General features: G+C 35.0%; 1 protein-coding gene across 1 annotated transcript in view; it reads right to left on the bottom strand.

The window, feature by feature from the left end:
• The window catches only part of vps8 (VPS8 subunit of CORVET complex), a 130,126-nt gene that overhangs the window by 96,015 nt on the left and 19,241 nt on the right, over window positions 1–14,870 (bottom strand). Inside the window, exons 15-20 of the mRNA XM_051890633.1 lie at window positions 14,076–14,150; window positions 10,414–10,449; window positions 10,232–10,322; window positions 9,898–9,944; window positions 8,565–8,654; window positions 1,557–1,603 (exon numbers count right to left, since the gene is read on the bottom strand). Of these exons, the coding sequence (XP_051746593.1) occupies window positions 1,557–1,603; window positions 8,565–8,654; window positions 9,898–9,944; window positions 10,232–10,322; window positions 10,414–10,449; window positions 14,076–14,150 (386 nt within the window). The remainder of the gene's footprint in view (window positions 1–1,556; window positions 1,604–8,564; window positions 8,655–9,897; window positions 9,945–10,231; window positions 10,323–10,413; window positions 10,450–14,075; window positions 14,151–14,870) is intronic.

Raw genomic sequence — 14,870 nt, 5'->3', positions numbered from 1 at the left:
AAGCGCATAACTTACATTTCACAGGTATATTCTCCATCTGTAAATCTTAGAAAGTCATACAAATATTTCCATTTTGCTGTCAGGAGTGGACGAGCCTTCTGCTAGCGAATCTCATTCTCCTCTAAACTTCATAGACTTCCGTGAACGAGCGCCGCTGCGCGCATTCGCGCCTAACAGACGGAGCTCAATAGAATGGGATCGCCATAATTCTGACTAAAATATATATTTTGAATGTTTGTTGTTGAACAATAAATGTGCCATATGTAGAATTTGAAACCTACAAGTAAGTTTATTTTTATAATAGCAGTAACTAATATATATATATATATATATATATATATATATATATATATATATATATATATATATATATATATATATATATAGCTAATTAGTCTGCTTTTTTTTTTTTATTTTAATTTTTAGTCTAGTGAATTCAACTTCTGCTTTAAAAAGCATTATTTTTATTTTTAGATTGTAATGTTACAATGTTAGAATGTAAAGTAACTTTCTCTTTTTTGCACATACTGTAGGCCTATTAGTGTGCCAGACTACATGGTTACATTCACTATATTTGTATTAATAGCTTTCAGTATAAACACTGTTTGTAGGACAATATTAGACAGGATGTTAAATTAAGATTTTTAAAAAGTAAATACAGATTATTTTTTTTCTAAATCCAAATAGAAAAATGTAGAAAATACAGAGATATATACAGTATATCACCAGTTAGCCAAAAAATACAGAGATATGACTTTTTGGACATATCGCCCAGCCCTAAAACTGGGCCAGCGTTTCAGAGAACTTAAATGCAAAAATGTGAAGCGTTTAAAAGAATTACTGTTTAATACATAAATTGCTGTTTAAAAAAACCTGTTCAATACTTGTTAAAATCTATTTTAAACTAATGCAATTCTTTTGAACTTCCTATTCAAAGAATCACTAAACTATGGATTCCAGATATATAGTAGTCAACATTTGAAGTGGATCAAAAAAGTTAATGCAAGTTGTCCTAAGAACTAAGTTGTCCTAAGAAGAAGGTTTTAGGACAACTTTGATGAAAGGTTTTGATCCACTTCAAATGTTGACTACTGTATATTAATCAGCAAAACAGTCTTGAAAATAATCAGAAATGTTACTTGTGCACCTAATCATTGTATTAGAATGATTTCTGAAGGATCATGTGACACTGAAGTAATGGCTGCTGAAAAAACAGTTTTGCCATCACAGGAATAAATTACATTTTAAAATATATTAAAACAATTTAAATTGTAATATTTCACAATAATTGAAATATTACTTTTTTTTTGTTTTACTGAGGGACTGAAATGATTTTCAATGGTAACTGATGTCATGCCACAATAGTTTTCCACAAAGCTCAAGTTGTATTGAAACCAGAACATTAATTAATGTTTCAGGCTTGTTTTGCGAACTCACGCTTCTCAGAAAAGAACAAGCTCAGAGTCTACTTTGTCCAGAGTGCACACAAATAACACCATTCTATAATAACTGTTTGTACTGTGTGTGTGTAGGAAAAAGTGTGTCTATACACTCACGTCCTCTGTAGAAGGAGACAATAATCCACCATAACAGGAACCATGTCCTGCAGAGGAGAGGAAAGAAAGAACAAGCAGGAGAAAGAAAAGATGGAGTGTTGAGGTTTGAAGGAAAAGAAGACAAGAGAGAGAGAATTAATTAAATCAGATGCATACTGCAATAAACTGTATAAATAAATATATTTACATCAGGGTTGTAAATATTAAAATAATTGGCAGGTTTGAAATTGGCCGAAAATTGGAAAGAGATGTAGGATCAAGATTTTTTTTTTTTTTTTTTTTTTTTTTTTTTTTTTTTAAGATACTGTGCCACCACAGCATGTTTAAGACAGACAGAAACAGTGCTGGTATGTAATTATTTATTGATTACTGATAACAGACCAGCACCAACTGCATCCATAATTTGTTTGAGGAAATGAGGAGGAATAATATCCTGTGGGCATAATGTGGGCTTAAGGTGATCAACAATTTCCTTACAGGAGCTCAAATAAAGTGGTGCAAACACAGACCATGTAGAGGAGTATAAAGTATAATCAGGTAGAGTATACCCAGTATGAGACATCTGAGATCTTATAGCTGTAATCTTATTTGTGAAAAACTTCCCAAAACTTTGGGCTAAATCCTTCTGTTAAACATCTCCCTGAGCCTTCTATTTCTGTTTGCAGAGTCAATGGTGGAAAAAAGAACATGAGGTTTATGACAATTTTTAGTGATCAGTTCAGAAAAGTATTTACACTTTGCAGCTGCCCTCTGGACCATGGTAAGAGAATTTCTCATAATTTCATATGAAATCTGCAGTTTGTCCCTTTTCCACTTGAGCTCAGCACGTCTACAAGCCTGTCTGAGAGATTGTGTCATGTTGTTTTGCCAGAGAATTGGCGCCAACTTATGATTACTAAGCTTCAATAGAGCAATGGTGTTCAGAATAGAGGCATACAGTGCTCAGCGTAAATGAGTACACCCCCTTTGAAAAGTAACATTTTAAACAATATCTCAATGTACACAAAAACAATTTCCAAAATGTTGACAAGACTAAGTTTAATACAACATCTGTTTAACTTATAGCATGAAAGTAAGGTTAATATTATAACTTAGATTACACATTTTTCAGTTTTACTCAAATTAGGGTGATGCAAAAATGAGTACACCCCACAACAAAAACTACTACATCTAGTACTTTGTATGGCCTCCATGATTTTTAATGACAGCACCAAGTCTTCTAGGCATGGAATGAACAAGTTGGCGACATTTTGCAACATCTATCTTTTTCCATTCTTCAAGAATGACCTCTCTTAGAGACTGGATGCTGGATGGAGAGTGATGCTCAACTTGTCTCTTCAGAATTCCCCATAGGTGTTCGATTGGGTTCAGATCAGGAGCCACTGAATCACTTTCACCCTGTTCTTCTTCAGAAATCCAACAGTGGCCTTAGATGTGTGTTTAGGATCATTGTCTTGTTGGAAAAGTGCACGACGACCTAGGGCACGGAGTGATGGTAGCATCTTCTCTTTCAGTATAGAGCAGTACATCTGTGAATTCATGATGCCATCAATGAAATGCAGCTCCCCGACACCAGCAGCACTCATGCAGCCCTACATAAGGACACTGACACCACCATGTTTCACTGTAGGCACCATGCATTTTTCTTTGTATTCCTCACCTTTGGGACACCATACAGTTTTGAAGCCATCAGTTTCAAAAACATTTATCTTGGTCTCATCACTCCAGAGTATAGAGTCCCAGTAATCTTCATCTTTGTCAGCATGGGCCCTCGCAAACGCTAGGCGGGCTTTTTGTGCCTGGGCTTTAGGAGAGGCTTCTTTTGTGGACGGCACCCATGCATGCCATTCCTCTGCAGTGTACGTGTCATGGGAAATAGTCACCCCAGTTTGGCTTTCTACTTCTTTAGATAACTGCAGAAGTCTCATCAGAGACGCTCCTGTCGAGGTGTTAACTTCCGTGGACGACCTGGACGTCTCTGTGCGATGGTTGCAGTTCCATCTTTTTTTTTTTAATTTTTGTACCACTTTTGCTACATTATTCTGGCTGATAAGTAAAGCTTTGCTGATCTTCTTGTAGCCTTCACCTTTCTGGTGTAAAGAAATTATTTTCTTTCTCAGGTCTTGTGACATTTCTCTTCCATGTGGTGCCATTGCTGACAGCATGAAATGGGAAGGGGTTTTAACACCCTTTTTTATAGTCAACTGTCTGCTGGACACCTGTGTAATGAATTAGACTCACCTGTGGTTGAATGTTTGTTAAATTAGACATTTGTAGTCTAAAATTTAGCTTTGCTCCAGAGACTTTCAGTGGGGTGTACTCATTTTTGCATCACCCTAATTTGAGTAAAACTGAAAATTTTGTTCTCCAAGTTATATTATTAACCTTACTTTCATGTTATAAGTTAAACAGATGTTATATAAAACTTACATTTTGGAAATTGTTTTTGTGTTCAGTGAGATATTGTTTAAAAAGTGACTTTTCAAAGGGGGTGTACTCATTTACGCTGAGCACTGTATGTAGAGCTGAAATAACTGTTTGTCAACATACAAGTTGTGTAGAGTAGATTCTTCATTTCTGAAGAATCCCATACTTCATGGTATGCTACAGTGAGCCCTTAAAAAGGTACGAGACACGCAAACCATGGATTGATTTCTAAGGGTTTGACTGGAGTATGGCACAGAGAAAAATACAGGCATATAATCATTGCTGATCTTAATGTCCATAAGTTAAGTATGGCCCTGTAAATGTTTTGGGCCAGATACCCCCTGAACCAAGTCAAAGGACTCAATAAGATTTAAAAACTCCATGGAAAATGTTTTAGAGGTGCACCCAAGCGGCAACCTCCACCAGTTTCTCTTGAAGCCAATACGGAAGTAACTTAAACTGCAATTAATCGACTGGCCGCTAGGGACAGGCTCCAAAAGAGAGCAGAATCTCATTGAGTCCCATGTTAAAATGCCCAACTTTACAGCAGAAAAAAACATGTTTACAGCCTGGATCAAATTGTGGTTTTGGTCTATACAGCTAATTTTGCCCTTCATTGCAACTCTGAGGGAGGTGAATTTTTTTATAACTTATCTGTTTAAATTATATTAAGCCTTAAAGTTCTGCATAATTAAGGGCGTGGCCACTTGAGTGACAGGTGGATTGCGCTGCTGTCTGTGAGCCGTCATGTTACCTCAGCTAATTCCAGCCACTGAACTTGGCATCTCTGCTGTGTTTGTGCTTTTTTCGGGATTATTTCATACAATTATCAAATAATATGGCTTGCTGTGCTTATGGAGACAGATGTAACGTTACGTCTGTGTAGATGTGCACACATGCGGAAGATAAACAGAACACACGTTGATGGATCGTCTTGGCATTGACTAAAAGTTTTGTCCGCCAGATTAACTACAATGGCAACGGCTGAAAAAATATGTCTCTAAAGACACAGCAGCACTGCTGTGGATATTATAACTAAAGCTGCTGCACTATTTTGAAAAATTATACTTTGGACGCGGGCTCATTTTTTGTGAGAGTCTAATGTATCCATGGGTTTCAAAGACGTCACTTCCGCTATGCCCGCCGCCATTTGTGTCCGACACAGCAACTAACACAGCAGCGCTTCATTGTACTGATGATCATCTTTAGTTTCTATCGAGCACTCAAACAGCAACACAAAACATTAATAACTATGATTGTGGCTGTCATATTAATAATATTATAATTGTATACACTATTGTAATAAAATGTTGTGAATTATTTGGGCTTAGCTGCTGTGTTTCGGCGTGTTGTTACAGGAAGAACGCATCCACAACAGGAGCTACATTCACGTTTCTTAGTTCAAGTTCATGTGTGCATGCAAATTTAAGTTGTAATATTATGTTTATCTTGTATAAATATATCTGAATTATCCTATATAGAAGGTGTTCTGTTGAGTTAATTAACCTTCTAGCAAAGCGCTTCAGTTTATGAGTGTTCTCTTCAGCTTCAGCGCGCGCAGCTCAAACAGCAATGATGTTATCTAAATGAGACTATTTGGGGAAAGTATTGATATTTGGAAAAAACATCTGTTATTGTTTGTGATCCTTATTTTATTACCTCCAACTGTGTTATGTCCCTTAAAATCATTTCTACAGTAGTGCACACGAGAATAAGGTGGATATCTTGTACATGTTCATCGCTATAAACCGGAGAAATCTATTACCTAACAAAAATATAAATAAAAGAACATAAAATACCTAAATGCAAACAAGTCATTTGACAACATTATTTAGACAATAAAGAAACAAAATGCATGTGCCATGGTGGAATAAATAATTGGAAATAAGGAAATGATTTTAATCAAACCATATGTTGATGAAAATAATACGAGAACAATACAAGTGCTAGTTATTAAAAATAATGCATTAATGTTTTTGAAAAAATATGAAACATTTTTAATATTACAGTAATAGTAAACATCTTTAATGACTGTTTGAAATATCATCATTGCTGTTAGAGCTGCATACGCACGCTGAAGCTGAAGAGAATGAATACCCATAAACTGAAGCTAGAAGGTTAATTAACTCAACAGAACACATCCTATAAGATAATTCAGATATGTATACAAAATAAAAATAATATTACAACTATGTGCATAAAATCACGCACAGATGAACTTGAACTAAGTAACAGTCAGAATAATGTAGCTGTAGTGGATACGTTCTTCCTGTAACAACACACCGAAACACAGCAACTAATCCCACAGAATTCACAACGTTTTATTACAATAGTGTATAAAATTATAATGTTATGAATAAGACAGCGCCAATCATAGTTATTAATGTTTGCGTTGCTGTTTGAGAGGAAGATGATTATCAGTATTGTACTGAATCAGTACAATAAAGCTCTGCAGGTTATTAACCTCAACGAAAACGCATCCTATTTGAGATTAATCAGATATTGATAGGCTACATAAATTTAATATTACGACTTTTATCTGTGACCGGACACAAAAATGGCGGCGATAAAACACAGTGACGTCACATGAAACCCATGGATACGATCACATACAGTTTTACAACATAAATGCTGCTCAGATTGCATAATTTCTTGAAGAACGATGATGGAGAGCAGATCATTGAGAAGAAATGTGATGCAAACATCAATATTTCATGGATTTAACGCTTTTGTGGACAAAGGCTGTTGTTTGTTTTTCAATGGACGCTCATGGACATTTTACCCAAGTGTGACGGATTGGATTCATCTTGCGATCGCTATTTCATTATAAAGGTATGGAGTCCCGTTTTGATTTTGCATGTTGTCACTATTTATCATGTCTATGATTTGCACACCCAACACAAATTACAATAGTACTGGTGCTGGAGCATCTATATCGTAAAAAAGACACAGTAGATTGACAGTAAACCTTTAGAACTTTCTAATGATATAGCTTGTTATCTTTATTAATATTTTAGATAGTGTCTAAGATAGATAGATTGCTCCTTAGCCTGATAACATGATCACGTCACGGTAGGCGGGCGTGGTTTCAGCAACCAGGCACCTCAGTTCCAACCACGTCCCTGCCTTTCTTCCCGCCTTGAGGTTCAAACCAATGACACTTATCATAATTGTCTCAGTTTTTATGCATTAATATTTGGACTGGGCAATATGGCTAAAGAAAAACATTTAATGATACAATATGCACATTGATGATTATGTGTTTTCTCTAAAATAGCTTAAAAGAACTATTGTCTAACAGCCATTATTGCCAAGTAGATTTAAATGTAAATGCAAGGAGTAAAACAGTCCAACTAAAAATCAAGGCATGTTTTTCTATAATATATAATTGGGAAATTTTGCCTTACTTTTTAAGAGACAGGGAATGGTAGAAGAGGAGAGAGGGAAACAGGATTTGGAAAGAACCTCAAGCTAGGACTCAAACTCAAACTCAAACTTCAACTGCGTTTGTCAGAGGGCTGACCTATTATAATAAATAACTAGCGATATTTACTTATATATTTTACAAAAACATTTTGATATATAAATGTCACACAGGTATGTATTCTGTGAACATTTTTTAGTGATGATGCAAACAAATTACAGATTTAGAGTTTTGAACCAATGCACTGAATACCGAAACAATGCATTTCAGAATCGAACTCTTTCACTACTGAAGTTTAAATCACAGATGTAATAAAAAAAAAAAATATCTCTGTCTTAAAGGCACAGATCATCCAAAACTCATTTACTCATTTTTGGGTGAACTATCCCTTTAACACTATCATGAACGCAAGTCAGGAGGCAGGGAAGGATTGTGAAGCAACTCTAATAACATGCTCTGTTGTCAAAATAATATCCACATTAAAATAATTATTTCACATTTCTTACATCTTTATCAGCAACATATAATTTTGGATATATTTTGAATATCCTAATTACTATAGAATCATAGTCCAATGAACATGGGTGAAGTAATTAAAAGTGCTTTTGCGGTAAAAATGACTTTAAAAAAAAAAGTGCATCTGACAGACAGGCAGTTAGAGCAGCATAACATTCCACATTGCCCTAGATATACAGAGCTAAATCTGCCATTTGGCTATGGTGAGTGCCTTATTTTTGTGATGACAGAGTGCTTCTTAATGGCAAAAAGAAATCGGAGAGCGAGCGAGACCCAGAGGCAGAGGAGAGATGACATTAGTGGGCCATTATTGTATGTGGTTTCTGCCTTATGATGAGATGCAGTTTAAAAATGGATGCCGCAGGCCTAAAGTCTGACATAAAGGAGACTGTCTGCATCGCTCTCTGTCTACTCTCCTCTCTCTCACCTTTTTAAAAAGCCTCTATAATGCTGAAAAACTCTTCAGCTCAGTCTAACTATCTCATTAAATAATATCTAAATTGTTAAATAATAATAATAATAATAATAATAATAATAATAATAATAATATGGAAAAATATTTCACTTCTTGAGCTCTGTCTAAACCTAATGATTCCCTAAAATAACACCATTTGAGAGAGCTTCTCTGGTTGACCCATTACCTGGAAGTGCTGCTCCATCACCTGGATTTTCCCTTGCTCAGGACACTTTTTCAGAGAGCGATCCACATACTGTAACAAAATTTCCACCATCTGTGAAGAGAGAAAAGCAGCAGAGAAATGTGTCATTTATTTGCTCAAAAAATAAATGGTGAATAGTTTTTATATACCTACAAGTTAATTTAGCCATCATATTTATCATTTACAGCACTACAGACAGATAACTTCATTCTGAAATCCGTTATAGAAAAATGTATATAGCAAGAAAAAAAAAAGTTCTTATTATAAAAGAGACAAGATTCCAGTTATATAATGTGTTCAGTTAAAGAGTAGAACTCAAGAGTTAATTATTGGATTTATAGATAATTTTAAAGTTATATATTACACAAGAAAGTCTGTGTGTCGTCTGGACTGGATGTGTACAATAAACATACCGTAGTAGCTCTGTATTAGGTATAATTTTTTTTGCGAAACATTAAAGTGCTGAGGACTTTCACATGTGTGTAAATATACGGCATGATTTAAGGCACAACATGAAAATGAGCACTTTGGCTAATGCCAGACGAATAAACAAACAAGTATAGTTCCGAACTGAAATAAGTTTATTACCAATTTTAAAGTAACATAACATTAGTAAAAGGTTGCATAATTTTTTTTCCAAACTATATGCACACAGGCATACACATACACACACTACCAAAAAACAAAACTTTTGAAAATTCTTCCTAAAAAGTTCCCACAAATGTGTTGCACTTGTAGGTTGCTTTTTTTCTTTCTTTTTTCTGTCCAGTTCATCTCAAACCAGCTGAATGAGATTTACTCTGGATACTGTGCTGGCCATTCCATGAATTAAAGCCTACTGTATTGATCTTTTCTTCTAAGGTAGTTCGTTTTAGGCCCCTGACTAAGATGTAGTAAACCAGAGAGTGCTGCAAAATGTCTTTTTGGTGAAGTATGCCAACACTGGATACAGCAACAGAGCCCCAGACCACCACGCATCCCCATACATGTTTGATATCACACAATGAGAACTTACTTTACTAAAAAAAAGTAAACCCCTAAAAAACCCCTGCATGATGAACCAAAGACTGGCCATAATAACACCTTCTACTTGGCTTCAGTACTTCTCTAGTGGTTATTTAGTGCCTAGACAAGCCTCTTTTTCTTATTCAGAATCAGAACATAAAGGTGTTCTAAAACATTTCACTGGTAGTGTATTTATTGCGCATCTCTAATTTTAATTGCTTCCTGCAACTGAGGTCTAACAAGACACTTTCTGAAATTGTGAAACTAAAGATGTACAGATGTGTCATTGTATTAACTCCAAAGGTCTTACCTTGTCTGCAACCACGCCTTTTCTCTTAGCAGGGTCTACAAATAGACCTGTTACATAAACACATTACATTAGGTCTACATTTCTATGTGTATTTTGTTATTTTGCTATGTGTATTTAACCCTAATTCTAATCAAACAGCATTCAATTTCTTTTTTTTTTTTTTTTTTTTTTTTTTTTTTATTGTCTTGTAAAATGAAAGACTATATAATTTGCCACTGCAGACAATTACAAACTAAAAGCTTTGAGGTCTGAAAACCGCAAGCATTTTCACAGAAATTAAGAAAAATTCAACAGAAACGTAAATTTTAGAGTGGTTGTATAGAGAAGGACTGACCTAACACAGCTTTGGCAGTGCCCTCGTGGAAGGACCAGGCCAGAGACAGAGCCTCCATGAACTTCTCCTGCTTCAACAGATGGTCCACACGCTGCAGGACATCAGAACAACTCCCCATCACTATCAGATTTACTAATGCTAATCTGATATAACATCAGTACTGTTATAAAATAATGCCTTACCTCACGCCAGTTCCTCAGGGTCATGATATGCACGGACTATGAAAAAAAAAAAAAAAGAGTGATTCATTAACAAATCTGAAACAGGGGGCCTGATGACCTGTGACAGTGTAAGAGAGTTTTAAGCCAGATGATAGAAGTGGCATTTTACGAATTGGATTTTAATATCTTGAAAACTTGAACATTTGATTGTCTGTATTAAATAGAACATTGTTATTTCAATTGAAATATATCATCAAATTTTCTACATGGTTGATATAGAAATGGTGGAATTATACACAAGTTATGCCTTTTTGGGGGGTGGGAGGGTGTGTGTGTGTGTGTGTGTGTGGGTATATATATGGTATATATTTATTCTTAAAAAGAATAAATATATACTGCTGTGGCAAGCAGGGCGGGGCCGAGCGCCATGGCAGAGCAAGTCTGGTGCGCCACAGCGGTCTCGAGTCCCATGCAGGGGCTCCAGAAGGATAAAAGGAGCAGTGAAGACAGTGCAAGATAAGAGAAGACCAGGCCTGGACTTTGTTGTTTGTTTTTTTTGTTTATGTGGCAGTCGTCCATGAGGGGCTGCCGCTTCACTTTCGTTTTATTGTTGTGTTTATTTTGTGATTTAAAATTGCATTAAAAGTTTGCCGGTTCCCATCTCCTACCCTTATCAATGAACTTTTTACAACTCCCAATCAAAAGTTTGGATTCAGTAAGACTTTTTCTTAAAAAAAAATTTTTTTTACTTCATTTCAGCAAGGATGAAATAAGAAATTTATATTGTTACAAAATATTTCTATTTAAAAAAAATGCTGTTGTTTTGAACTTTCTATTCATCAAAGAATCCTGAAAAAAAAATGTTTCAAGGTTTCCATTAAAAAAAAAAAAAAAAAAAAAAAAAAAAAAGCAGCAAACTGTTTTCAACATTGATAATAAGCAGCACCAGTTCAGCATATTAGAATGATTTTTGAAGGATCATGTGACACTGAAGACTGGAGTAATGGCTGCTGAAAATTTAGCTTGACAGGAATAAACTACATTTTACAATATATTAAAATTATTTTAAATTGTAATATTTCACAACATTACAATTTTTACTGTATCTTTGACCAAATAAATACAGCCTTGGTGAGCTTAAGAGACCTTTTCCAAAAACATTAAAAGTCTTACCAACTCCAAACTTTTGATTAGTAGTATGAGAATAATTAATAAATAAATTAAAAACACTAAAAATATATATATACTTTTATTCACATATGTTGCTAAAATATGCATTATATTTATGAATGGACCAGTGAAAATGTTGGCAATGCAAGTAAAAACCAGAACTAGCAGGTGAAAACAATGTCTTAGCCCAGTGAGGTACATGTATTTGTCATTAAATATAATGGCAGAGCATAAAATTAGACTCATTCATAAGACTGAGGTGTTTATTCAAGCACTGGCTGAGCTATTAAATAAGCAGCACTTGGGGGAAGTGATACAGGGCAAGAATTAATGTGACCTCCCAGAGCTGGCCCACTACCAATATGGTGTGTCTAATGGATAACCCACGGGCAATTTTAATGCAATCCTTCTTCCTCGCCTTCCCTCCAGCTGCCCCTCTCTCCTTCATTTCTCTTCTCTTTCTTGCCCTCCCTCTGGCTGCAGGTAACAGGAAGTTCAGCAAGGACATTGCGGAGAGCAGACCTCAATGAATATTCAGGGTATGCGTGATGTGCGATTAGCATAATAGCACTTGAGTGTGCCAGAACTCAGTCAGAGGGGCACTGGAGAAGTCAGCCAAACTTACAGCTGAACACAAGCCACACAGCATGTGCTACCAGTCTCAGAATTCACAAGATACCCTTGCAAATTTCATGTATCAATTATACAAATTTTATGAATATAACATACTGTATATATATAAAAAAGATTATTTGTTGGATAGTTCTGATGTAGACCTAAAAAAATAATACAATAAAGCTATACATTACTAAGTTCCAGTGTCTTTGGCAAGGCAAATCTTAAGGATCAAGCTAAGGACAACACATGGAGTGACATGGCGACTGGCATAATCCCTCATAATCTAGTACAGATCAACACATTTAATTAGTATGTACATCAAATCAGCTTTTTAAAGACGGCATTTACACTAGCCAGTTTTTCAAATGATTTGCCGAGTTTTCAAACACTTTTCCCCGCCAGTTTTTTTACACCGTGTTCTGTTCACATGCTGAAGAACATCCCACAAATTGTTAAAAAAAAAAAAAAAAAAGTAAAGTCTTCTCATTGGATAAATGTTTTGTCCGTCCAAAATTTATCACAAAGCCAACGGCTGGTGGTATACAAAGCAATTCATCTAAAATATTATCATCTCAAGACATTACAAAATCCAACTGCGCTGCTTGAATATTATGAGTAAAAGTATCGCCTTGTTTTTATACAGAAACTTTGGAGGCGGGCTCATTTCGTTTGTAAGAGACGAATTTCTAACATTATATACAGTTTTAAAACAAACATTGTGCGGACTGCATAATTTCTTAGAGAAAAACGCCAGAGAATAAATCTTTCTTACTGTTGCTGAAGCATCTATATCATAAAACAAAGGATATCAACATTAAAATCTGAGATCTTTCAAAAGATGTATAATTTGGAAACTTTAATAACACTTTTGGATAGCAGTCTACTGCAGTAAACAAAAGTATAAATAAACTGATATCACCAGAAATTGGAAAGCAATCACCCTCTCTTCAATTCTTAATTGATGACCTCTAACAAGTCAAGGAGAGGACAAACCAGAGCATTATATTTTTTGTAACCAGTTAATAATAAAACTACATTGATCATTTTTAATGAAACCAAAGATCAAAACATACTCCAAAATTTCAGATACAACCCCTTTCTGTTAATCCAGTCCCCACAGGCTCTTATGAGGGGAAAGAAAAGTCACGTTCTGACTGCTGTGACTGTGCCAGATTCTGCATCCTTATTTTTGCAATTTTGTCAAATTAGATACAGATTCAGAGCTAAGTGCATGAATTTGTTTAATGATGTAGCTGCCCACAGCACAGTGTACTCTCATTTAAAAAAAAATAATAACAATATTAACCAGCCTTTCATTGTGTTCTAAGCGGTTTCTATTTGGAAAGGAGGACACAGAACACCACAGCCAAAAGAGTTCTGCTCAGAAAAGTATCAAACGACAAGCGTTTAATTTACAATCCCTTGTTGAAGCAATTAAAATGACGTAACCAAATATTTCAGAAATATTGACTGACCACATATCAAATGGTATTGCTGGAGACAATGGACTCTGCTTTGGAATTTAACCTCAGTATAGCGTAGTGTATCGAAATTTTTAGAAATTTCAGCACAAAATTAAACTTTGAGGAAGGATAAAGCAATATTGATTCAATCCACCTTTACAGTAAAGGCATTTAGAGTTTCTGGAACATATTACTAAAACTCTGTTTTAAAATAATAGTAAAATGTTTTGTTTTTCTATAGTTCTATATTTAGTTGTGATTGCTAGTTATTAGCAATATGAAAGAAAGAGTTTGCTGCTACCACAGTTTCCTATGGGAAAATACTATACCGGAACTTACACTGAACTTTTATCAGAAATGTATAGGCAGTAGGCCATTAGGAGTGTCCAATTCTTATGTGCTAGTGTTCAGTGTTATTATGAGTGGCTTTACCTTTGTTCCCAGATACATAATCTGTCCTGCATAGCTGCAAACAGACTGGTAACATGTCTTCTCTCCAACTAATGCCTGAAGATGAACAGAGGAATAGTGATTTAATATCTTCACCTATATACAAACAACAAAAAACTCATTTGTCTCTATATGCCCAACACAGAAAATGTAGAGAAACTATAGAAAAAAGCTTCACATCTCATGAATTGGCAAATGGGTTCTTCATATGTTTTTGAACCTAATTGACCTGTGTATCTTGAATCTCTGCTCTCACAACCTGGTCTCAGCCTCAAGCATATTGTATATCAGATGTAAATTGTATACTGGCTGGGCTCAAATTAACCTTCATGTCTATATTAATAGTTCTAGGTCAGAATAAAGCAGTAGGATTCTGGAAGTAAAACATTCCATTAATTTTCTCCTTAGAAAAACATGAGGGTTTAAAGAGAAATCTTCCTTGGATCCAACAATCAGAAAATCATGTCAATGCAAAAGAGTGCACTGACATGCCACTTCCATGAAGCAATGTGAATGACATCACTGAATTATAATTTAAATATCACAACAAACTTAGATTATATCGTATTTTTCACTTGACTATGACTGAGTATATTGTGCAGTTGTTTTTGATCAGTACTATTTAGTATTATACTCTTAAAGTATATTTTAAATATTACTTTATTTACATATTTTTTGGTTTCACTTTATTTTAAGGTGACAGTTACATTGTACTTACTCAGATAATGTTAATTAGCTACATGTACTTACTATAGAGTTCCGGTTTGGTTTAGGGTT

The sequence above is a fragment of the Ctenopharyngodon idella genome, chromosome 1 (genome assembly GCF_019924925.1).
Source record: "Ctenopharyngodon idella isolate HZGC_01 chromosome 1, HZGC01, whole genome shotgun sequence".
NCBI lineage: Eukaryota > Metazoa > Chordata > Actinopteri > Cypriniformes > Xenocyprididae > Ctenopharyngodon > Ctenopharyngodon idella.
Note: the sequence above shows the minus strand (reverse complement) of the source record. Positions and strands in the feature narration are given on the sequence as shown.